This window comes from Ochotona curzoniae, unplaced genomic scaffold (assembly GCF_017591425.1).
Source record: "Ochotona curzoniae isolate NIBS_2020 unplaced genomic scaffold, NIBS_Ocur_1.0 contig_883, whole genome shotgun sequence".
Taxonomy (NCBI): Eukaryota; Metazoa; Chordata; class Mammalia; order Lagomorpha; family Ochotonidae; genus Ochotona; species Ochotona curzoniae.
In genome coordinates this window covers 49,715,136-49,738,356 of record NW_024466599.1, presented here as the reverse complement: position 1 = coordinate 49,738,356, position 23,221 = coordinate 49,715,136, and the positions used below count along the sequence as shown (strand labels likewise).

Here is a 23,221-nt window from a genome sequence, read left to right as displayed (position 1 = left end):
TAGCTTTCATTTCTACTTCCTTTATAGCTAGTTCCCATATGGAGCTCCAGTGGCGCAGTCGGTTAGTGCGCGGCACTTATCCAGCCAGTTCCCATATATCTTTCTACTTGGTGTCACTTTGAATGTCTGTCTTTTGTCAATTTTCTAATTTGGTTTTTGTCTTACCATTTTGAGAGCTTGTTATGTATCCTAAACCATTTTAACCCATTGTCAGATTTTTGCTTGGCAAATGTTTTCTTCCCATGTGTACTTTGAACCTCTGAACAGGTGCCTCTGTGGATCACAGGTTTTAAAATTTTGATAAATTTCTCATCACCAGCTTTTCTTTCACTGATCATCTTTCTGTTAGCGTCGCATCTGAAAACTCTACCGTCTTGGGTCCTAAAGATTGTGGGGGTTTTTTTCCCCCTGAAAGTTTTATGTGTTAACAGTTAAGTTTGTGGTCCATTTTGAGTTAACTCTGCCCATTTTTTGTTTCGTTTTGTTTCTTTTCCTCACAGCCTATAGGTGTCTAACTGCTTTGGCACCATTTGTTGAAAAGCCAGTCTTTTCTCACATTGGTCAAGGTCAGCTGGGCTTATCTGGGTGGACCTTTTTGAGTTGTCTGCTGATCCTTTGGTCTAAGTCTTGAAACTAATACCTCTTTCTACTTTCTTTTTCAGAGTTGTTATAGATACATTTTAAAAAATGAATTTAAATATAACGTCCACAATCACAGAACTCTCACTGGTATTCTGATGAGAACTGCTAAAACCTATATCAGGTTGGGCAAGGGGAAACAGGACTGTCCATGAACGTGGTATACCTCTCCATTTCTTGAAATTTTGGGATTTTATAGATTTTAGCCTACAGTTCCTTTTGTTTTAAGCCTAGTTGTTTCCTTCTTGAGGTAACTATAAATGGTACTGTCTTTGTGTGTCCCTGTGCTCCTTGTTGGTCGCTAGAAAGAGCCTTTTTGTGTCCTGAGATCTTACCCTTATCCTAGTTGGGTGTATAGATTTTTGTGTAGATCCTTTACAATTTCTTATGTACACAAACAAAGCTATACTCATCTTGAGGATTTCTGACTTAGTCTGGACATGAGACCCTGGTGATTGTTGAGTAGCTGAGGCTGAGGACCAGCTCTCTGTGCATTTGTCTACCAGTGCCCAGAGGCACCCTGAGCATAGGAGCCCAGTGCTGGGACCCTCCTGCCACCTCACACCTGGTGGCTTCTCTTGTCGGACCAGCATGGTTAAGGTTTGATTTCTGGTGCTGAGGACAGTAAGGCTCCTTCCAGCCTAGAGAAGACAGGTAGACTATACTGGATAGTTAATAGATTTAATGAACTGAAGGCACTGATGTGTATAAAAAGGTATGTATTGTGTCTGTAAATATCCTCACTTCCTAGATGAGGACTTTTCTTGTCTATGGTCTTGAGTGTCCGTTTCGGTCATAGCACCAGTGTCTGTACACTGGCTCTGTCGGCATGGGCACAAACTGCCCAAGGGGAGGATTGTGGCTCTTGCTGCAGGGCACTGCTGAGCTGTTCCACACAGCAACAGCACAGCCTTGTTCTTGGGCTGGGAAGGCCACCAGCATCACACTAAAGGAACTGCTGCAGAAGGGACATCAACCCAGCTGCTTCACGTAAGCCAGGACCAGGTGAGGGTGGTTAAGCCTTCATCTGCTAGCCGTTCCCTCAGCCTGTGGTCTCAGATGAGAACAGAGCTTTGTAGGATTCACTTCCTGGCACTAAAGGACCCAGCCTTGCCAGTTAGTAGTCTGCACCCATGAGATTTGACATAAAAAGGACAGTGGAAGATGAAGATGACAGACCCTGTGGGAGATGAGGTCCTCATGACACCACAGTCAGCAGGTGGGACCAGAGGTCTGTGGCCTGACCTCCAGGGTGGGATGGGGATGGCTTGCAATAGCAAGCTGCAGGCTGGCACTCAAGCTCCAGTACAGGGGTGGGGTGGGTGAAAAGACTGAAGGAAACCAGGGTTACGGGCCACCGCCCCACAAGTTGAGTGGGCCACAAGCAATCCCCAGCACCAAGGCCCTTCATCTCCACCCCAACGGTGCAGGAGGCAGCTGGACTGAGGCTTGTAGTCAGTGGGTGAAGCTTTCCCCAGAATCTCAGCTTTGGCTCCTCAGTCTAGGACTCCTGAGGCAGCCTGGTGGGTCCTGGCCTTCTAGGGGGCAAACTCGTTGAGAAGACCCTGCAGAAAACCACAACCCAACTCCAGAGGCCCCAAGACTGAGTTCCAGAGCCACTCCAGACCTGACCAGGGCTGCTGCTGCCAGGCTGGAGCTGCCTGGAGAAAGCATGTCCACTGATGCTGGCCAGCTTACACTGCTTGACACCTAGGAAGCCTGCGTGAGTCATCCATTACTTCCTGGAAAGCAGCTATTACCACTGGCCAATGGGCTGCGGCAAACCTGGCCTGCATGTTGGCGGACACTGAGGATGCCAAGCACCCAACCAGAGCCGCTCCCACTGCACTCCCCTTGCCCTCTTATGGCCCCATTTTGCCACCTTCCAGTCCTCTGCCACAGCCTGTCTCAGCTCCAGCATCCAAAGCCAGGGAGGTCTGTCCTCTACCTGCAGGGCTCAGAGCTGTTCCTCAGCCCTAGTGGGGCTACCTGAGGAAGCACAGCCTCACCAGGGGACTTGGGACAGGGGCAGGAACTAAAAAGTGGGATGTGGGAGGGATGGAATGGTGTTGAGCGACCCTACAGGTCTGTCATAGTGGTCAGCACCGGGTGCGGGTGTGCCCCACATGGGCCTGTAGTGCTTCCCGAATGCTCCGCTGCCAATCTCGTGCCAGCTGCACTGGAGTCAGGAAAGCCTGGGGACAAAGATGTGGGGTCAGCCCTTTCCTCTCAGGAGCTCCACTAGCCACCTGGCTCACAGTGTGCTGCAGGCTGTACTCACTGCGTTCTGCATGCTCAGCTTGGCTCCGTAGAGCAACAGTAGCTTCATAGCTTTGTAGTGGCCATGCCGCACAGCCTCGTGGAGTGCTGTGTCCCCTTCCTGCAGGAGGGAGAAATCACGCTGACTAGACAGCACCTCTGGTCTGGTGCACTCTTCTCTGTTACCATGCCCTGGGGGGGAAGCTGCCCCCACCTGGACAGAGTGCCTACCTTGTCCTGTGCGTCAAGCCGGGCTCCACACTCTATGAGGTGCTCCAGGCAATCTGAATGCCCTGTGCGCACGGCCACATGGAGGGGGGTGCTCCAGATCTGTGAGGGCCAGTGAGGTCAGCAGGGACTTCCTCCCAAAAGGGTTAGGTTTTTATTTCACCAGTAGCACCTGCTTCTCCCAACAGGCTACCGAGAGTCAATGCCGCCCCCTTACCTTGTCCCGGGCATTGACCTGAGCCCCCTGGTTAAGCAGCTCTTTGAGGATGTCCAGGTGTCCTCCACGGCAGGCCCAGAACACAGGGGTCCTGTCCAGCTGCAAAACAAAGAAGCCACTAAGTACGCTGACCTACAGGCAGGTGAGGCAGGGCATCTGCCACAGGGAGGGGCCTTCCCGGCTCTCACCAAGTCCCGTGCATCCACAGCAGCTCCTGCCGCCAGCAGCTTACTCACCAGCTGCCTGTGACCCTTCAGACAGGCCCAGTGCAAGGCCGTGCGGTGGAGCTGGGAGCAGAGGTGGGAGATAATGCAGAGGAACAGCATTCCTGCAACTGCAGGTGCCACAAGCCTACCGACTCCCACCACTACCTTGTCATGGGCGTTGGGGTTCCCTCCATCCGTCAGGTATTTGTCAATCAGGGCCTCCTGGTTCTCGGCAGCTGCCTTCAGGAACCTGTCCAGATCCACCGGCTCCAGTGGGGTCTCGGTTGGTGGTGGCTGCTGTACCAGTTGAAGGACAAAGCCAAGTCACACTCCAGCTGTGGGCACCTGGGGCTCTGTGGTCCTCAAGCAGTGGACAGAGGACCAGCCCACTGCTGGCTGGTGCAAGCTCAATTTTCAGTCCTGCCCAGGACACTGGCACATGGTATCCTCAGCATTTGAGGTCCCTTCACTACACTCCATCAGGGTGTCCTTGTCATCATAGTGAGCACTGAGCCAGCCTCAGATAAATGGCTCCTTAGGCCCAGGGACGGTGGCACGCAGACATGAGTGTGACGCTAGCCAAGGGTCACCAGCAACCACAGCAGAGGGGGCACAAATGGATCTGGAGAGCCCACAAAAGGACACTGCCTTGGGAGTGCTGTGCCCAAGCAGCCTCTGAGGGTACAACACAGGGTGCTTCCCCTTGCTCCCCAGGTCCCAGCCCCACATAAAGCAGGCTCTGGGTGTGGCTCCCCGACCCCACCCCTGTATGCTCCCTGCCTCTGCTCACCTTAACCTGGGCCTCAGGTTCTCTGGGGGGGACTCTCTGCTTCAGTTTCAGTCGCTTTTCTCTCCGTCTTTGAACCAAGTTCTCCAAATCCGCCAGAGTCTCCAGATTGAGCCTGGAGCTGTTAAATCTTTCCAGCTAGGGCAGGAGGTGCACAGGAAAGAGTATGCCAGATGTGAGCAACGGGGTGGGACAGAGCAGGCCCTTGGTTACTCTGAGCCTCACCTGTGGTCTCCCCCTTTCACCCCCTTACCCCACAGATGCGCTACACACTGTGGCTCAGGCTGCCTGGGCCCGAGCCCAGGGCCGTCACTCCCACCCAGCTCCAAGCTCACTTTTTTCTTCTTCTCCTCTTCCGATTTCAGCTTCTCCCGGGCCACAGCCTCATGGGGTCCCAGTCTCCAGTCATTAGGCCCACCTCCAGGGTCAGGAGCTCCGTGACCAAAGCCCAATGCTTTCCTTCCAATTCCTTCTCCACTTACCTGTAGGAGGGACAGGGAATGAAGAAGCAGGGAAGTGAGAGACTCCTCCCACCCTGCCTTAGGAAACAAGGTTGAAAGGTGCTTGGAGGAGTGGGGCTGCTGATGGCTGCAATGTGAGGGTGTTGGGTTTCGGATGCTGCTGGCTGGCCAGCGCCTCCTGGTTGGCTCCCACTGCAGGGGTATGACTGACTGCTGGCTGTCCTGCTCCTGTCAGCAGGCTCTCTGGGAAGGCTGAGACCACATCTATTTATACCACTGGCCAGCACACAGGTTGCTTTAAGCCAGGTGACAGCTTAGCTCACCACCCCCGCCCCCCACCCTGCCCCAGGCTGCTGCCCTTAGATTCTGACCAGATCATATGCCATGCTACCTCCTGGGACAAGCTCACAGCCACAGAGATGCCCACCGCTGGGGAAAGGCCAGCTCTGGGGTGGTGGGAAAATACAGGGGAGTGGGATCCAACTTGCATTTACCCTGCAGAGGTTGCGGGGACTGTGTTACTGGTCTCATGCTTTGGGGAGAGCCAGTCTCCACAGATGCCCTTCGCCTGCCGCTGGGACTGAGCCGGTTGTGGGAGGGACCAGGCTGGGAAGACAGGTCAGTGGTGCTGGTGCTCTCAGCCATGCAGAACCATCTTCCCTTTGAAAGTAACACCAACATCCCCCCGCTGCCCAGACCCCAGGCTCTCTATGAACTTCCAGCACAGGCTGGTGTGATTGGCTCCCTAGGGGGCTTGTGGACATCGTGAACTCTGTGCTACCAAAACCAGGCCCGGTGCTGGGAAAGTGAGTGCCACAGCCAGCCCCAACTCTGCACGGAGCCTGAACACTCCCATTTCCCCATCACAGTCCAGGGCAGGACTCACATGGCCATCACACCCCACATCTTTGCTGTTCCTGTCTCCTGCCCCTCGGCAGCGCACAGGAGAACCAGGCACAGGCTACAAAGGAGTGCCTGCCTGGCTCCTAGGCCTTGACTCCACAGACCCCAGACAGTGGCTGCCTTCCCCCAACTGCCGAGGGGGCTGGGAACCTGCCCACGCCCCAGGTCCTTACCAACTGCTGAATGCTGATGAAGTCCATGGTCCCCCCGTTCAACGCGCCCCCGCCACAGTCTGGCGGGCTGTTCCCCTCTTTATAGTAGAGCTCCCTCGCAGGGGAGAGTCAGGGCAAGGGAGGGCAGATGACTCTCAGGTTCTGTCACACCAACCAAAATACCAGCCTGGGAAGGCAGCCCGCTGAGCCGCCTCACATGGCCCCTCCCCCTACTGAGCCAGCGCAACACAAGCCAATATTCAAGGGGATGTTGGTTCCCACTGCCTTGAGGTCAGCGGTCAACAGGCCAGCTTGAGCCTCCGCACTGTTGGGGACCTGGCTGCTCAGGAAATTTCAAAGACCCGGCCCAGTCACTTTGGTACAAACCAGCCTGGGGCCTGTGGAAGTCGCCCAGGTTGCCCTCTTGCCTCCTGAATCCCTGTAGCATCCATACCACCAGCTCTATGCAGTTGCCCGATGCCCAGTTTCCAGGCTGCTCCTCACCTTCTATTGCCCTCCATGCTGACAGGCTGTGACTTCCAGGGTGGTACCACCTGGAGTGGGGCCTGGCCTGCCAATGGCCCTCAGCCCCTGAAGGTGTCTTCCATGGCTACCCCTCCCACAGCCACAGTGCTCCCCACCAAACATGGAGCACGCCCCTTACAGGGAAGCGGGGCTGCAATCTGGCCCAGGTCCCAGGAGGTAAGAATAACGGGACACTCTCACAGCAGCCTGCCTCGGGCCACCAACAGCCAAATTCCTAAACCTGTTTCCAAAGCCATGCAGCCACGTGCACCCAGCGCCCAGCAGGGCCTCAGGCGCCGTCCTGACCTTTGAGAGGTAACCAGATAGTCAGTAAATAAGACTCCAGAACCCCAGCAACAGGCACAGCCAGCCGCTGCCAGGGGGACAGGGGTGGGGACAGAGGCCCTGGCCAGCAGCCAGTGCGCCCTCAGATATCGCCTGCCCCCAGCATGGCTTCCACGTAAGACCCAGAGCAAAGAAATTTAAGTTCTCAGGCTTCTGCCCCACCCCCCCACAACCTCCAGAAAAATGTTTTGTTCCAAGGAAATGAATTTCCTAGACTAGACTGAGGGCTCTCAGTCAAGAACGAGTCAGACTTCAGTTTGGGACTCTACCATCCAGCCCTAATGCCGGGGCGCCTCTGCCTCAGCCTTGGAGTCAAGGGCATCTGAATCAGCAGGTTCCACTGGAGATGCCAGCAGGAAACCAGCCAGGTCACCTGGAGCTGAATGCTGTGCGGTTAGGGTTAGGAAAAGTATCCTTAAAAACAACAGCAAAAAAAAAAAAAAAAAAAAGATGTAAGTATGAAGTTAAAAGTTCTCCTGGACTTGCCCATCCTTGCCAAGCCAAGAACAGCGGCCTAGGGAGAACCATGGATACCACTGGTGCCACCTGAGGACAGGGTCCCTGGCTGGGGCGCGGGGGCATCCATGCCTTTACCATGTTGGCACTGAGCCCCAGTATCTCAGGCTCCCCCATGAGACCCGGGGCTGCTACACACACAGGACAGCAGTGTTCCAGGTGGCTCCAGAAGACACTCCAGCCTCAGCTGGCTCAGACATGGCCATCCATGGTGACTGGCCCAGTTCCCACTGGAGGAAAAACACTTCAAAGTCACGCATATAAACGTATGAGTCAAGAAAAAGGAACACATTCTTTATGTTGGCAGACAGGCAGCTTGCAGCAGCATCTGCTCTCATGAACTCTCCCTCACTGGCAGGGCAAGCCCCTGCGCCCCTCACGAGGCAAGGCAAGCCCTAGACATGTTGGGAAGCTGCCGCTGGTCCCTGCCTGGGTGCCCGCGGTGGCACCTGGAATCCCTCACCTCACAGACAAGCCGCTCAGTGACAGACAGGCAGAGCACTGGGGGCAGCAGGCAGCTCTCGTCCTGCATGCCACACTTTCTCTGAATACACAGCTGTGTTCTTGTATTTGGGCTTCCACCTTGGATACGGAAGGAGGTCGGCATATCTATCACTTTATTCTTTTTCCCAAAAGGGAACACATTCGGAGCATAATCATCAGACCAGGCTTAACCACTTCCTGCACCCTGCAAACCTCTCCTTATGGAATCCCTCACTTCTGCTGGGGCACAATGGGGCTCTTCTGGCCTCAGTTCCCCTCCCTGAGGCTTGGGGGCATCTAGGGCAAGGGCAGGGTCAAAGACAGTGAGTCAGTGAAACCTTCCAGGGCAGCCTGACCCGTAGGGTGGCAGCTCAGCTGGCCAGCAGGTCCCGCAGGTCGCTGTTGCGAGGCAGCAGGTCACACGCCAGCCGTGCTTTCCGGTCCCGGACAGCCTTCAGGGCTGGGCTGTGCTGCAGCAGCATGGAGCAGATGTCTACGTGGCCATTCTCTGCGGCCTGTGGAAACAGAGACCCGGGTCAACAGGCCTGACCCTGCACAGTGTACGGTGGTTTGAGTAGGGTTCCTCCAACTTCTGTGGGATGCAAGGGACCAGTGGGCAGATGGTGGAGGACTGGGCACTGAGCCTGAGGCTTTCCTTTCCTGTGCCTTTGTCCCATGGACAGTGTTGCCTTTGGTTGGAGCTGTTATCACCAGCTCAGATACCAACAGGTCATCCCCAGGGTGCCGGGGGACACACATGGCCCCTGCCCTGAGCACCCTCCAGATGAACAGGGAAGGAGGAGCCTGGGTTCCTTGCCTTGCTTATCTCCTTTGAGACACAGGATCCCCATGTGGTGTCAATTTCTTTTTCTTAAAATGATTAAGGGGCCCAGCGTGATGGCCTAATGGCTGAAGTCCTCCCTCACCTTGAATGCACCAGGATCCCATATGGGCGCCAGTTCTAATCCCGGTGGCCCAACTTCCCATCCAGCTCCATACTGTGGCCTGGGAAAGCAGTCAAGGACGGCCCAAGGACTTGGGACCCTGCACCTGTGTGGGAGTCCTAGAAGAAGCTCCTGGCTTTGGATCGGCTCAGCTCTCGCCATTGCGGCCATTTGGGGAGTGAATCAACCAATGAAGATCTTCCTCTTTGCCTCTCCTTCTCTCTGTAAATCTGACTTTCCAATAAAAAAAATGTATTTATTTATTTGAAAGGTAGAGTTTAGAGGAGATACACAGATCTTCCACTGGTTGGATTACATCCCACATAGCTACAACAGCCGAGCTCTGGGCCAGGCCACAGCCAGAAGCCAAGAACTCCATCCAGGCCTTGCTTGTGGGTGTGAGGGCATCTGCCATTGCTTACCCGTGCCATCAGCAGGGAGCTGGGACATGAACCAGAGCGCACATCAGATGCCAGCACCAGCTCCTAGGCATCAACATCTGAACTCCTGTAGACACCTCAGACCTCAGCAACCATGTAGTCTGCCTTTCCCAGTGACTGAGCTGGGATCGACCTGCTGACAACGGCGCTCTGCTCCTCCAGCAAACTGACGGGCTCGTGGGGCTTGGAGAAGCCCAAAAGCCATGCTGGAGGCCACCACCACCCCCTGCGGAAGCCCAGATCTTTATGGAGCAGGTCCTCGCAGTGGGCACAGACCCCAGGCTTCAACAGCATCGCCAAATTGAAGCAGCACCATGTTTCGAGCAGCTGTGAGACGCATGCCAACCCTCTCACAAAACACAACATCCAGGGGCCACCATGGGCAGCAGGTGAAGCCACTGCTCATGACACTGCGTTGATACGGGAGCACTGGCCTGAACCACGGCTGCTCTACTTCCCATCCAGTTCCCTGCTGATACGCCTGGCAAGTCAGGAAATACTATGCAAGTGCAATGGAACCATGCCACCCATAAGAGAGACTCAAACGGAGCTCCAGGCTTTGGACTGGCCTAGCCATGGGCACTGTGGCCATCTGGGGGATAAACCAGCAGGTGGAACATCTCCTTCCTCTCTGACATCTGCCTTGTAAATAAGCAGGACAGGGCCTGGTGCTAAAGTCCTCACCTTGCATGTGCTAGGGTCCCACATGGGTGCCGGTTTGTGTCCTGGCTGCTCTACTTTCCTTCCAGCTTGGGGAGTGAACCAGTGGACAAATCTTGTCTCCCCTTCTCTCTATAAATCTGACTTTCCAGTAAAAATAAATAAATCCTTTTTATTATGATTATTATTATTGCAGTCAGACATACAGAAAGGAAGATCTTCCAACCAATGATTCACTCCCCAAGCGGTTGCAATAGTTGGAGCTGAGCCAATCCAAAGCCAGGAGCCAGGAGCCTCTTCCTGGTCTCCCATGTGGGTACAGGTTTCCAAGGGTTTGGGCCAACCTTGACTGCTTTCCCAGGCCACAGGCAGGAAGTTACAAGGGAAGCGGGGCTTCTGGGACATGAACCAGCATCCATATGGGATCCAGTGCATACAAGGCAAGGATTTTAGCCATTAGGCTACTGTGCTGGGCCCAAAATAAATTTTAAAAAAAAGTTACAAGTAGCTTATTTTTAAAAGAAGTCAACATGGAAGAGTAACTTCCAAAATGAGAGTAGGGGATGCAGACATATCCAAAACGCTGCACACAGCAGGTACCACCAGCCCTGCCTGTAAACAGTCATCACATGAACTGCGACATGAGACGGCTGGCACTGACACCAGTCCAGACCACGAGGGCCTAAGCAGGCTGGCCAGCAAATGGCAAGGACCAAGGCAAATCCGACACTCAGCTGTCTGCTCAGCACATACTCACGGAGCACCTGTGCTGAGTGCCAAGGCTGCTAAAGGCAAGGATGAGGCCCAGCTGTCTCCTCTGAGACAGGCCTCCAGCAGGCAGGCCGGCCGGCAACCTGCAGTCTAGGCAGCAAATGGCTGCCAGCTGGGGACAACTGGGGATCAATGAGAGGGAGAGTGAGTGAGTGTGAACTGCAACCCACAGGGAAGGGTAAAGCCACATGAAGAAAGGGAGGAAGGGAAGGGCATACAGACAAGAGGAATGGCTTCTGATGTGTGGCCCTTGGTGACAGAGAGTAGTTGAAGAAAATAAGAAAGGGTAGCAGCAGGTGCTTGGTGGACGGGCCATGTGGATAAGAATCCAGTATAAAACTGGCGAGGGGGCCCGGTGGCGTGGCCTAGCGGCTAAAGTCCTCGCCTTGAACGTGCCGGATCCCATATGGGCGCCGGTTCTAATCCCGGAAGCTCCATTTCCCATCCACCTCCCTGCCTGTGGCCCGGGAAAGCAGTCAAGGATGGCCCAAGGCCTTGGGACCCTGTACCCACGTGGGAGACCTGGAAGAAGTTCCTGGATCCTGGCTTTGGATCGGCATAGCATCGGCCATTGCACTCACTTGGGGAGTCCTCGACTGCCTTCCCAGGCCACAGGCAGGGAGCTGGATGGGAAGTGGGGCTGCCGGGTCTAGAACTGGCACCCATATGGGACCCTGGGGCGTGCAAGGCGAGGAACCTTAACCACTGCGCCATCGCGCCAGGCCAGAGCAAATTCTTACATGTGCTACTTCAGTCACCAAATGCCTACAACAGCCAAGGCTGGGCCAGTGGCTGGCCCTAACCAGGAGCCAAAGACATCATCTGGGTCTCCCGTGTGGGGGGCAGTGGCCCAAGTACTTCCCATCACTGGCACCCAGGATGTAAGGACAGCAGGAATCTGGACTGGATATGGGAAACTGGAACCCACACACTCAAAGAATCAGGTAACCCAAGTAGCGGCTTAACCCACAATGCCACAATATCTGACCAGAACCACTTTTTAAAATCACCACTCCCTGGAGTTGACACTGTAGTGCAGGGGGTTAACAACCCTCACGTAGCACTGGCATCCCATACGGGCTCCACTTCCCACCCAGCTCACTGCTAATGTGTCTAGAAGAGCAGTAGAAGATGTTCTAATTGCTTGGGTCCCCACGCCCACGTGCAAGACCCAGATGAAGTTCCTGGTCACTAGGCTTTTGGGGCTGACCCAGTCTCAGCCGTTGTGGCCATCTGGGGAGTGAACCAGTAGAAAACTGTTCTTTCTGCCTCGTCCTATCTGTAACTCTGCCTTCCAAATAAACAAATTAAAAAAAAAAATTCAGGCCCAGTGTGGTGGCCTAGTGGCTAAAGTCCTCACCTTAAATGTGCCAGGATCCCACATGGGCACCAGTTCTAATCTCGGCAGTCCTGCTTCCCATTCAGCTCCCTGCTTGTGGCCTGGGAAAGCAGCTGAGGATGGGCCAAACCCTTAGGATCCTGCACCTGTGTGGGAGACCTGCAGGAAGTTCCTGGCTCCTGGCTTCAGATCGGTGCAGCACCAGCCATTGCGGTCTCTTGGGGAGTGAATCATTGGACAGAAGATCTTCCTCTGTCTCTCCTCCTCTGTGTAGATCTGACTTTGCAATAAAAATAAATAAATCTTTAAAAAAAATCATTCAAGGTGGTGGCAAGGGAGGATAGTTACGTACAAATGCCATAAATGTGCACATACCACTTCTCAGAGATGGTTTTCTTTGGTTTTTGGCAAGGTGGCTGCCTCACATGAGTTAGCCTAAAAACCTGAGGCAAGGGCTGGTACTGTGGTAGTAGATTAAGCCACTGCCTGTGGGGCCAGCACCTCAAACCTGCACTGGTTCAAGTCCAAGCTGATCCACTTCTGCTCCAGGTTCCTGGGCCCCTGAACACACAAGTGAGGCCTGGAAGAAGCCCCTGGCTCCTGGCTCCTGTGGCCATTTGGGGAGTGAACCAGCAGATGGAAGATCCCTTTCTCTGTCTCTCCTGTATCCCTGTAACTCTGCCTTTAAATGAAACAAAATAAATCTTAAAAATAAAAAAAGCCTAAGTAAGGCACTTGGGGCTGTGGTTAGGTCACTGCTTGGGACAGCCGCAACCCTTAGGAGGTGCCAGGCCCAAACCCTGGCTGTTCCACTTCTGGTTCAGTTTCTGCTGAGGCACACCCTGGAAGGCAGCAGAGATACCTCAGATGCGTGGGCCACGGCCACTGATGTTGCTGTGGGCACTGGGGGTGAACCAGCAGATGGTGGCTCTCCCCATCCCTCCCTGGCTCTGTCTCCCTGATGGAGCTACCAGGGGCCTGGGGTGGACGCGCGCTCATCTTCAACGTCTGCTCCGGTGAATGCCACAGAGTGTGTGCAGCTGTCTCTAAATGACATGACCGCTCTGGCCACAGTGTAGACAGTGTAGACAGTGTAGACAGTGATCCGTAGAACAGTAAGAGTGGGGACACACTTCAGAAAGTGAACTCCATGGAAAAACTCCTACGAAGCACCACTTAAGGGAAAGAAAGCCATAGCACACCATGAATTCTACTGACACGCTTGAGAAAGGGGCTGGGAAACCGCATCTTAAACCCGACGTGACAACAGGTAGGCAGGAGGGGATGGATGATTCTTCTCCCTGTTTTCATATTTTCTACAACGAACCTGTTAGAACTTGGAGATAAGTCCACCTCCGCTTTGCAGAGGGTGAGAGGGACCCACCTTATGAAGACTGGTCATGCCGTCATCGTCTACCAGCCTGGGGTTGGAGCCATAGGACAGCAGCAGCCGTGCGATCTCGGTGTGCCCGCAGTAGCTGGCCCGGTGCAGTGCAGTGGTGCCCCCGTGGGTCTGCGCGTCACACTTGGCCCCACTCTCCAGCAGGAACTGACACACAGCATAGTGTCCGTTGCGACTGGCATAGTGCTGCAGGAGCAGGGAGTGAGGTCAGATGGTGGACTCCAGGCCGCAGGTGGAGTGGGAAGCATGCAGGCCTGCACAGGATGGGGTCGGAGCGGCCTGCAAACATCTCAGGGGCCAGCCCCAGTGGATGTGTGACTCAGGCAAGCTTCTTCAGATCTAGTATCATCTTCCTCAGCTGGGGAAGGGGGGAATCAAGCACTCCTACCTCCTAGGGTTGTCAGGAAAGAGAATCGAATAGCTGATACTCTGAGAGTGCAAGTCCATAGGACAGCTGAACTTGGCCATTGGAAATGGCAGCAGACAGAAGGCAGCTTCCCCAACTTCCAGACACCCTTCCTGGCCCCTCTCTCCCAACAGTCCTCCCCTAGCTCACCAGAGCAGTGTAACCGGCAGAGTCGGGCTGACTTGGGTCCGTGGCTTTCTGGATGAAGTACTTTACTCGGCCCAGGTCTCCGTTCAGGGCTGCTGACCAGATTCCTGCAGGAGGCCAGACAGAGGCATGAGGGGCATGGAACAGCCACCAACGGCCAGCACCTCCTTCACTCACTTCTTGACCGTCCTTTCCTCCCCTAGGAAATGGTCAACATCTGTTCACTCAACAAATAATAACTGTGCCAAGGATTGCTCCAGGCACTGGTGACAGAGCTGAGAGCTACACGAAGGATCTAACTGTGTTAATAAGATTGGGCAGTCAAAGAAATCCCTTCCTCCTACCTCCAGAAGGGAGGCACCCTCCAGAAGGGCCCGGGCAGCCCAGGCACCAAAGATACTGGGCAAAGCCCCTTGGGCTGCCCGAGGGCACAACCTCATGGTTAGAGAATCTTGATTTACAGGGGGTGAACAGATCGCACAGGTGGCAGGGGGAGATGACCCGTAGTTTTTACGCCCAGGTTAGAAATTAAAGCTGAGGGACTTCCATTGATAAGTCAATGACATGTGTACATATGTAGGGGACCTACACCAAAGTGGTTTGGAGGGGAGAACAAGAGTGAGAGAAGTGGGTCCAATAGCAGAATCTGTGGGGGCAATGTGGGCCCATCCCTGTGGAACTGCACTCTCTTGCTGGCTCGCCCAAGAATGGCAGATGGGGTCAGTCCTTGCTGGGGAGCTAAGGGGGCGCCCCAGCTGGGTTGGGTTTCCACTGGTGAGGCCGAGAGTGGGAATGGGGGCAGCAGGCTTGGCTGGACATGGCTACAGCCTGCACTGGCACGGGTGTGCACTGGGACTGTGGTGGGACAGATTGGGCTTGACTCCAGCCCCCACTGGTACTCGTTAGAGACAGGCTGGGTGTAGAACAGGCCAGACAAGGTCTTGTCTCCTGCTCAACTCTGTGAAAGCCATGTCTGCGCGCCGACCAGGTATCGCTGGGCTGCAACACCCAACAAGAACCAGAATGGGTGTGGCCAGCTGAATAAGGTCACTGTTCTCGTGAGACAGGAGGAGTACAAAGTCAACATGGGCCAATGACCCACTGGTGTGCGCGAGAACTGCCACTGGGAGGAGACTCGATGGAGGAGCCTGGGAAACTGCTTCATTGGGAGGCAGTCTCAGCAGGTGAGCACAAGAAGCAAGGCAAGGAGCAGCCCAGACCATGCCAGGTTACAGCACCCACCGGCATACATGTGGGTCAGGTCTGGGGACACACCAGTCTGGGCCAGCACATAACACCCACTGGCAGATCTGAGAACCAGGGCAGGGGGCAGGAGGAGCCAGATTGGGCCGCAACACCAGCCAGTTCATATTAAGACAGGGACAGCAATCAGGCTGGCTGGGATAGGCTGCAGCAGAAGCTGGAACAGGGGGTAGACTAGATTAGGCCAGGCTGCACAATAAGATGGTGGACGTTGAGGTGAGGTGAGTCACGCCAACCTGGGCTCAGTGGGGGCTAGGTATGTGAGTGCCAGGGACTGGGATCTGACAGGGCTTGGGTGGCTTAGCTCAGGTCCTAGGTGTCTGTGCTTTGGGGGCTGGGTTCCTGAGCCCTGGGGATAGTTGAAACTAGTGGGATGTGGGTCGATTGGCGCAGATCCTAGGACCGGCATTCCAGGTGGGTGTTGGTTTTGTGAGCCCCAGGGGTGAGGGATCTGGCAGGGTTTGGGTCTCTTGGCCTGGTCCCAGGGCCCGCCTACTAGGTAGATGCTGAGTTCATGAGCCCAGAGGTGGGGGATTTGGCGGGGTGGGGTCTCCTGACCTGGGTTCCAGGGACATCTACTAGGTTGGTGGTGGGGCTTGGATCTCCTGTCCCAGGCCCTGGGGCCACCTACTAGGTGGATATCGGGTTCGTGAGCCCTAGGGGTGGGGGATCTGGCGATGCTTGGGACACCTAGCCCAGGTACTAGGATTCATCTGCAAGAATATGCCCTACTTAGTCAAAAAGGCAGAGCAGTGGACATAGGCCCTGTTGTGAAAGGAGAATATGGCAGCTCATTTGGTGCTGTAGTAAAAGAAGGAGAACAGAACCAGCTGGACAACTACCACAAGCAAACGATAACAGCAAAAAATCTCAGTGAGCGGAGCTAATGGACACTGGGAGGGTGACACCATCCTCGGACTGGTGAAATCGGCAGCATTTCAGAACTATCCACACCACTTGGACAGAACCCTCGGAACATGCACACATTGAGACTCCGGGCTAATATAAGGTGGCGGCTCCTCATCCCTGGGTACTGGGACCTGTGGAAACTCGTGGGTGGTTCCCCCTTTGTCTCTCCCCTTTCCCCAGGAACAACAAGAAGAAACAGCAAATTTGGAAGCAATGAGTTCACCCAATTTTATCTAAACTTTGATCCTTCCCATCCTGATCAACCATGTAATCATTATTATAAAAACAAACTGCAATAAACAAACAAATAAAACCTATACTCACAAATATATTTTCACCTTACGACAATCTGCTATGACAAATACACATACAAATATTGAGCTATTCAGGCCCAGTGTGGTGGCCTAGTGGCTAAAGTCCTCACCTGGGAATGCACCAGGATCCCATACGGGCACCGGTTCTAATCCCAGCAGCCCTGCTTCCCATCCAGCTCCCTGCTTGTGGCCTAGGAAAGCAGTTGAGGATGGCCCAAAGCTTTGGGACCCTGCACCTGCATTGGAGACCTGCAGGAAGTTCCTGGCTCCTGGCTTCAGATTGGCGCAGCACCGGCCGTTGTGCTCACTTGGGGAGTGAATTATTGGACGGAAGATCTTTCTATCTCTCCTCCTCTCTGTATATCTGACTTTGCAATAAAAATAAATAAAAAAAAAATATTTAGCTACTCAAACTTCTAGTTAAAAAACTATGCATGGATCTCAATTTTTTTTGCACCCAGATAAAATTCAATTCTAATTAAAAAAAAAATCTATAACATTACAGATTGAAAAAAAATTACTGAATAGAGATTCAGCATCAGAGTGAACCAGCAAATGGAACAGTCTTTCTAAAGATTTATTTTTATTATTTTTTCATTGGAAAGGCGGATATACAGAGAGGAGAGACAGAGAGGAAGATCTTCCGTCCCATGATTCACTCCCCAAGTGAGCGCAACTGCCGATACTATGCCGGTCCGAAGCCAGGAGCCTCTTCCGGGTCTCCCATGTGGGTGCAGGGTCCCAAAGCTTTGGGCCGTCCTCGACTGCTCTCCCGGGCCACAGGCAGGGAGCTGGAAGGGAAGCGGGGCTGCTGGGATAGAACCAGCGCCCACATGGGATCCCGGGCGTGCAAGGCGAGGACCTTAACCACTTGCACCACCGCGCCGGGCCCCAGTCTGTCTTTCAAACAGACAAATAAATCTTTAAAATAAAAATACTGCATAAGGGCAGGCGTTTGGCACTATGCTTCAACTGCGGCCTGGGACACTGCATCATAGTGTCTGGGTTCAGGTACTGGCTCCACTGCGGATCCAACTTCCTGCTAACACACACTTAAGGCTGAAAATGATGTCTCAGGTGTGGGTCCCTGCCACCCATGTGGAAAACATGAACTGAACTCTAGTTTCCTAGTTTAAGCCTGGCCCAGCCCTCACTGTTACAGGCACTTAAGTGGTGAACCAGCAGATAGAAGATCTGTCTTTTATATAAAAAATCTGGGGCTGGAGCTGTGGTACAACAAGTTAACCCCCGATGGCAACGCCAGCATCCCATAGGGGTGCTGGTTCAGGTCCTAATTCCTCCACTTCCAATTCAGCTCCCTGTTAACATGCTTGGGAGAACAGCTGATAGCCCAAATACTTGGACCCACCCACCCAGATTAAGAAACCTAGAAGGAGCTCCATGGTCCTGGTTTCAAATCAGCTCAGTTCTGGCCTTTGTGGCCAACTGGGGAGTGTATCAGTAGACAGAAGACTTCTCTCTCTGTCTCTTCTTCTCTCTACACGTTTGTTTTTCAAACAAAAACAAATAAATCTTTAAAAAGAAATCTGATTCCCAACACCAAACAAACTGTATATTATATACACATATTGCTATATGTATATAAACAGTATATGAAGCATACATGAATTTCTGTTTAAACTTGGGGTACCATCAAGATATCTCCTTATGCATAAACAAATATTTCCAAAGGAAAACTCAACCTGTATTTACTATGTGCCTAGCACTGTTTAGGGCACCAGGGATCAGCTAGGAATAAAAAAAAAAAAGCTTTCCACAATTTTCACTTTATGAGACTTAATTACTAATTAAAGGAAACAGACAAGAAACCAATGTATATTTACTTATATATCCCCATTACATTTGACATGTATAATTTTACGCATGCGGGTCTGGTGCTGTGGTGTAGTAGGTTATAAGTCTCAGCCTACAGCATTGGCATCCCATATGGATACCAGTTCATAACTGAGCTTCCAGTCCAGTGCTCTGCTAATACCTGGGAAAGCAGTGGAGGATGAACTCAGATCCACGGGCCCCTGCACCCACATGGCAGACTAGGAAGAAGCTCCTGGCTCCTGCCTTCAGACAGGTTCAGCTCCAGCCACTGCAGCCATGTAGGGAGCAATTAAGTTGATGTAAGATCTCTGTCTCTCCTTCTCTCTGTAACTACCTTTCAAATAAAAACATATACACCTGAAAAAAAACTTTCTACACATGTATTCTGGATATTTTATGACATCAGTGAGGTGGAGGCATGTGCTCGGAAGGAAAGGCAGTGGTCAGAGATGACTCTGTGAAAGGGAACCACCACCTGGTCAGAAGCCTGAAGGAAACGAGAAGAGCTACTGTGCCAATAGGAGTGAGAGGACTGCAAAGGCAGGGAAATCTAAACAAATCCTTTGCCTGACTTGGAACAGGGAACCCACATCAACAAAAACATCAAGTTAAGAATCTGCTATGGGCCTGGTACAGTGGCCTAATAGCTAAAGTCCTCACCCTGAATGCACTGGGATCCCATATGGGCGCTGGTTCTAATCCCAACTGCTCCACTTCCCTTCCAGTTCCCTGCTTGTGTCCTGGGAAAGCAGTCAAGGATGGCCCAAGGCCTTGGGAGACCAGCAGCTCCACTTCCCATCCACCTCTCTGCTTCTGGCCCGGGAAAGCAGTTGAGGACGGCCCAAAGCCTTGGGACCCTGCACCTGAGTGGGATACCGGAAGAAGTTCCTGGATCCTGGCTTTGGATAGGCAAAGCATCGGACGTTGCACTCACTTGGGCGTGAATCATCAGACGGAAGATCTTCCTCTCTGTCTCTCCTCCTCTCTGTATATCTGACTTTCCAATAAATAAATAAATCTTTAAAAACAAACAAAAAAACTAAACTAAAAAGAGCCATACCAGAGGTCACATAGTTAACACACCACACAAGAGCTTGCATGTTACACAGGAATGCCTGAGTTCTAGCCCATCACCATCTCGCTGCCAGCTTCCTGTGGAAGTTTGGAAGTCACTGGGTCACTGTAACTCCAGATTGGGTTGCCAGCTCCTGGCTGCTCTGAGTATCTGTGGGAAGAGAACCAGTGGATGGTAGATCCGTGGGACTCTGGCTCTCTGTCTTTCAAAAGTACTGAAATAAAACAACCAACAGGTTGGACAGTACCACAGACTCAACTGAAGAGAGAATTAGTGATCTGGAATTCTCCTAGAATACAGCACAGAAGGACAGAGAGAAAAATACCACCGACAGATAAAGCAATGTGGAAGAGGAGGATGTATCAACATGCTTAATGAAAGTTCCAGAAGATGAAGAGAAAGGGGACAAACACACACACGGAGGGAGGGACAGAAGGGATAGGCAGACAAAGAGGGAGGGAGGGAGAGAAAAACTGGATGCAATGGGAGGCAGGCAGTGCTAGAAAAGATAACACTAAGGAATAGAAGACAACCATGAGTTCTCTGATGAGGATTAATGAAAACAAACCAAGCAAACTAGGATGCCTGAACACCACCAACAAAGAGAACACTACAAAGTTACCCAAAAGCACCTGCCAAGGCAGGTGCAGTGCCAGAGCCCCATACAGGCACCGGGCCAAGTCCTAGCTGCTTCATTTCCCATCCAGCGCTCTGCTATTGCTCATGGGAGGAAAGCAGTGGAGGATGGCCCAAACCCTTAGCACTGTGCACCCACATGGCAGACAGGGCAGAAGCTCCTGGCTCCTGGTTTTAGATCGGCCCAGCTCTGGCCACTGCAGGCATCTGGGGTGTGAACCAGTGGGCAGAAGCTCTCTTTGCCTCTCTCTCTAACTCTGCCTTTCAAATAAATAAATTCTTACAAAATAAGTTATACAGAGGAAAAGACCATCATATCGGAGATTACATCACTCAACAAGCAACGAGGGAAGCAAAAACACCTGCTCCTATGTGAGCAGATGCTCTCAGCAACATGAGAAGGAAAACCCACAGCCATCCTCACTAAGAAAACCACAGAGAAAACGCACTCCGAAGGGAAACGGGCCTCAATGGAGCAACACAGAAGGATCTCTTCCACAATTTTCTAAGAAACCAACAGTACCACATCAGGCTGTGCAAACTGCTCGGATGAAAGCCAAGGTGACAGATCTACCAGGGCGCCTGGAGGAGGAGGCCCTCCCTGGGACAGGGGAGGGTCCTTCCACAGCAGCACAGCTGACATTTTGTGACCAGATAATTCCTGGTGGTGGGGAACAGTTCTGTGTAATACAGTGTGTCTGCAGCATCTCCCGGCTGGGACACTCACACCGACTTCAGACATAGCCGATTCTAGAACAGGGCTCAAGGAGGGCCGCTCTGGGAAGGCAACAAGTAAGGGTCAGCTGTGAAGGGAAGGCATGAGCCAGATGCTAGCCTAATAGTTATAGAAGTTCATACTTCTTTTTTCCATTTTATTTGAAAGATGGAGAGGCAAGAGAGATCTTCTACTTGCTTTGTTCAGTCTCTTGATGCCAGCAACAGCCAGGGCTGGAGCAAGCTGAAGCCAGGAGCCCCAAAACTTAATCTTGAGTCTTGCACACACATGACAGTGACTCGAGCTCTCCAGCAGTCCCCTGCTGCCTCCCAGGGTGTCAGTCAGCCAGAAGCTGGGATTGGAAGCTGACCTGGGACTCAAAGCTAGGCACCCTGGTTGTGGGACAAAGACGTCGTAACTGCTGTACTGACACTGCCAGCCCTTCCTAAGGAGATGGGAAAAGCAATGAGGGTGGAGAAGCGGAATGGGCAGAGCTTCAGCTACGGAGCCCTTGCAGTGAGTGGTAGGGGGTGCTGAGGAATTTGGACTTATGCTAAAAGCAACAGAAAATGAGCTGATGGGATGTGGTATTTGTCAAAGGTTTTTGTGGCTGCTATGGGAGAAGCAGAAAACACTGCAGGAAGGGTGGGGTGGGAACAAGGGACACCTGTGTTACCCGCAGCCCACTGGGGTGCCGATTCAGTCCTGGCTGCTCCACTTCCAATCCGGTTCCCTGCTAGGGGTCTGGGAAAGCTGCCAAGGCTAGCCGAAGTCCTTGGGTCCCTGCCACACACGAGGAAGACCTGGAAGAAGCTCCTGGCTTCGAAGTGGTCCAGCACTGGCCACCTGTGGCCTTTTGGGGGAAATGAACCAGCAAATGAAGAGTTCTACGTGTGTGTGTGTCCGTCCCTCTCTTTGTGTAGCTTTCAAAATAAACAAATCATAAGGCAGGTCCGTCAGGCAGCGGCTGAAGGCCTGTGCAGGACATGACACAGCACAGTGACTCCAAACACGGAGAAATGGGGGACGCTGGTGGCCAGTCTCCCTCCAAGCCTTACCGGCAAGGCAGCGCAACTTCTGCAGGACATGGGGGTAACAGCGTCCTCTCAAGGCCCCACAGGTGTAGACACCGCCTGCCCGCCTCGAAGGTGACAAGCAAGAAGCTCTGGGCCTGACCGCGTCCAACACACGGGGGTCCCCGCCCCGGGAGGACAGAAGGGGCGATACCCCCAGCCGCCTTCCCCGAGACACCCTGAGCAGGTGTGGTCGTGCCCAGCCCCCACGGCCTGGAGAAGCGGCGTCCCACCTGCTTACAAGGCGAAGGTTTACGAGCCGAGCTCGCACCGGGCCCCGTGCGCTCCCGAGGCCCACCCATCCTCCCCGCTCAGGACCGCAGCCGCTCGCGACGGCGAAGGCCCCGCAGGGCCGGCTCCCAGCGCCTCACCCCTCTCGAAGTCCATCTCCTCCAGCGTCTGCTGCACGCCGGGCACGGCACCGGGGCGAGAACAGCAGGGCCCCCCGTCGACGCACGGACTTGTAGCTGCCATGGCTGCAGTTCGGGGCCTGCACGCCAGCTGTCCGACGCCCACTCGGGATCCGCCGCGGGGACGGAGGGACGTACGGGCGGACGGACGGACGCAGCGCCCCGCCCACAGCCCCGGATCCGGCCACTCAGAGTGCGTCGTAGTCCTCCTAGTCCCACCCACCTCCCCAAATCCGACCAATCAAGCATCCGGTCCTTAGCTCGGGAGCTAATCGTGGTGGCGGGGCGGGACTTGGGCCGGCCGGGCGCCGCCGGACACGGCCACGCGAGGGCGTCCGAGGCCAAGCGCAGGGCTGCGGCCGGCGGCGCAGGGCGATGGAAGCCCGGCTCGCGCGAGCTGGGAGGGCCGGCCGGGCTTGGTCGGGTGGGGAGACGCCGCTGCTAGGGCTGCTAGGCCGGGCCAGAGTTTTTATGTAACCATCACTAGAACGCAGCCAACGCCTTCAGGGGCCTGGTGGGTCCTTAGCCAAAACCGCTTCAGCCATGACCGCCCGGGTTCTCCTGGAGCGAATTCCACAGTTCTTCACTATCGCGGCCACGCCACGCAGTGACCTTTTTTCTTTTCTTTTAAACATTTCATTTATTTACATGAAAGGAGGGGAAGAGGACAGAGACACATCCTCCTTGGCCTGATGCACTGGTCCCAAATGGCCAACAGCCAGGAGTCCGGAAGTCAAATACGGTCTCTTGCGTGGGGCCCGTCCTCGGCTCTCTCTCAAGGTGTGCGTTCTCAGGCAGCTGGAATCCAAGTGCAAGAGGTTCTCAAGCCCAAGCCACTCCCACAGGCGATGCAGGCATCCCAGGCCAGGGTTTCAAGCCCCAGGCCAGATGTCTGCTCCGCCGGCCTTCCACCTCCCCACCCACACACACCCCGCAAAGGCAGGGCCAGGCTATGATCAACTGCCGGGACAGTCAAGGGGACACATGGGGTCCGTGGGCTGTACCCTCACAGGCCTGGCCCCAGAAATGAAGCGGGAATGGATTCTGCTGTTTCTCTAGCATCCTGCCCCTCCCTTCCGAGGGCAGAGGTCTGGGACACACTGGGTGACAGTAGCGGCTCTGTTCCCGGAAAGGATCTTCTCCGGAGCTGGTGGGGAGCT

General features: G+C 53.8%; 2 protein-coding genes across 7 annotated transcripts; both read right to left on the bottom strand.

The window, feature by feature from the left end:
- Positions 1-407: 407 nt before the first annotated feature.
- ANKRD23 (ankyrin repeat domain 23) lies at positions 408-7,845 on the bottom strand. 3 transcript variants are annotated; one of them, XM_040993482.1, is made up of 9 exons: positions 7,702-7,845; positions 4,672-4,818; positions 4,340-4,474; positions 3,715-3,846; positions 3,532-3,630; positions 3,344-3,442; positions 3,130-3,228; positions 2,921-3,019; positions 408-2,834 (listed from the first exon to the last, which is right to left on the bottom strand). In XM_040993482.1, exons 1-9 carry the CDS (start codon positions 7,843-7,845, stop codon positions 2,739-2,741), a joined length of 1,050 nt encoding a protein of 349 aa, XP_040849416.1. In that variant the 3' UTR covers positions 408-2,738. The 3 variants fall into 3 exon arrangements, with proteins under 3 accessions (XP_040849416.1, XP_040849417.1, XP_040849418.1); XM_040993483.1 differs by lacking the exon at positions 7,702-7,845 and adding an exon at positions 5,874-7,601; XM_040993484.1 differs by lacking the exon at positions 7,702-7,845 and adding an exon at positions 5,874-7,601 and having other exon boundaries at positions 3,715-3,843.
- ANKRD39 (ankyrin repeat domain 39) lies at positions 4,737-22,166 on the bottom strand. 4 transcript variants are annotated; one of them, XM_040993488.1, is made up of 5 exons: positions 22,023-22,166; positions 13,834-13,937; positions 13,260-13,463; positions 8,078-8,236; positions 4,737-4,818 (listed from the first exon to the last, which is right to left on the bottom strand). In XM_040993488.1, exons 1-4 carry the CDS (start codon positions 22,123-22,125, stop codon positions 8,093-8,095), a joined length of 555 nt encoding a protein of 184 aa, XP_040849422.1. In that variant the 5' UTR covers positions 22,126-22,166; the 3' UTR covers positions 4,737-4,818; positions 8,078-8,092. The 4 variants fall into 4 exon arrangements, with proteins under 4 accessions (XP_040849422.1, XP_040849421.1, XP_040849420.1 ...); XM_040993487.1 differs by having other exon boundaries at positions 4,747-4,818; positions 8,060-8,236; XM_040993486.1 differs by lacking the exon at positions 4,737-4,818 and adding an exon at positions 7,731-7,820 and having other exon boundaries at positions 8,060-8,236.
- Between the last annotated feature and the right edge of the window lie 1,055 nt (positions 22,167-23,221).

Coding starts and splice junctions, on each gene's coding strand:
- ANKRD23 (XM_040993482.1), bottom strand. CDS start 7,845: ATGCCGACCTCCTTCCGTATCCAAGGTGGAAGCCCAAATACAAGAACA. Junction 3,631..3,714: donor ACCCCAACGCCCATGACAAG/GTAGTGGTGGGA, acceptor CTCTGCTCCCAG/CTCCACCGCACGGCCTTGCA. Junction 3,020..3,129: donor GGCTTGACGCACAGGACAAG/GTAGGCACTCTG, acceptor TCCCTCCTGCAG/GAAGGGGACACAGCACTCCA.
- ANKRD39 (XM_040993488.1), bottom strand. CDS start 22,125: ATGGCAGCTACAAGTCCGTGCGTCGACGGGGGGCCCTGCTGTTCTCGC. Junction 13,938..22,022: donor GGAGATGGACTTCGAGAGGG/GTGAGGCGCTGG, acceptor GGCCTCCTGCAG/GAATCTGGTCAGCAGCCCTG. Junction 8,237..13,259: donor GCATGACCAGTCTTCATAAG/GTGGGTCCCTCT, acceptor CTGTTTCCACAG/GCCGCAGAGAATGGCCACGT.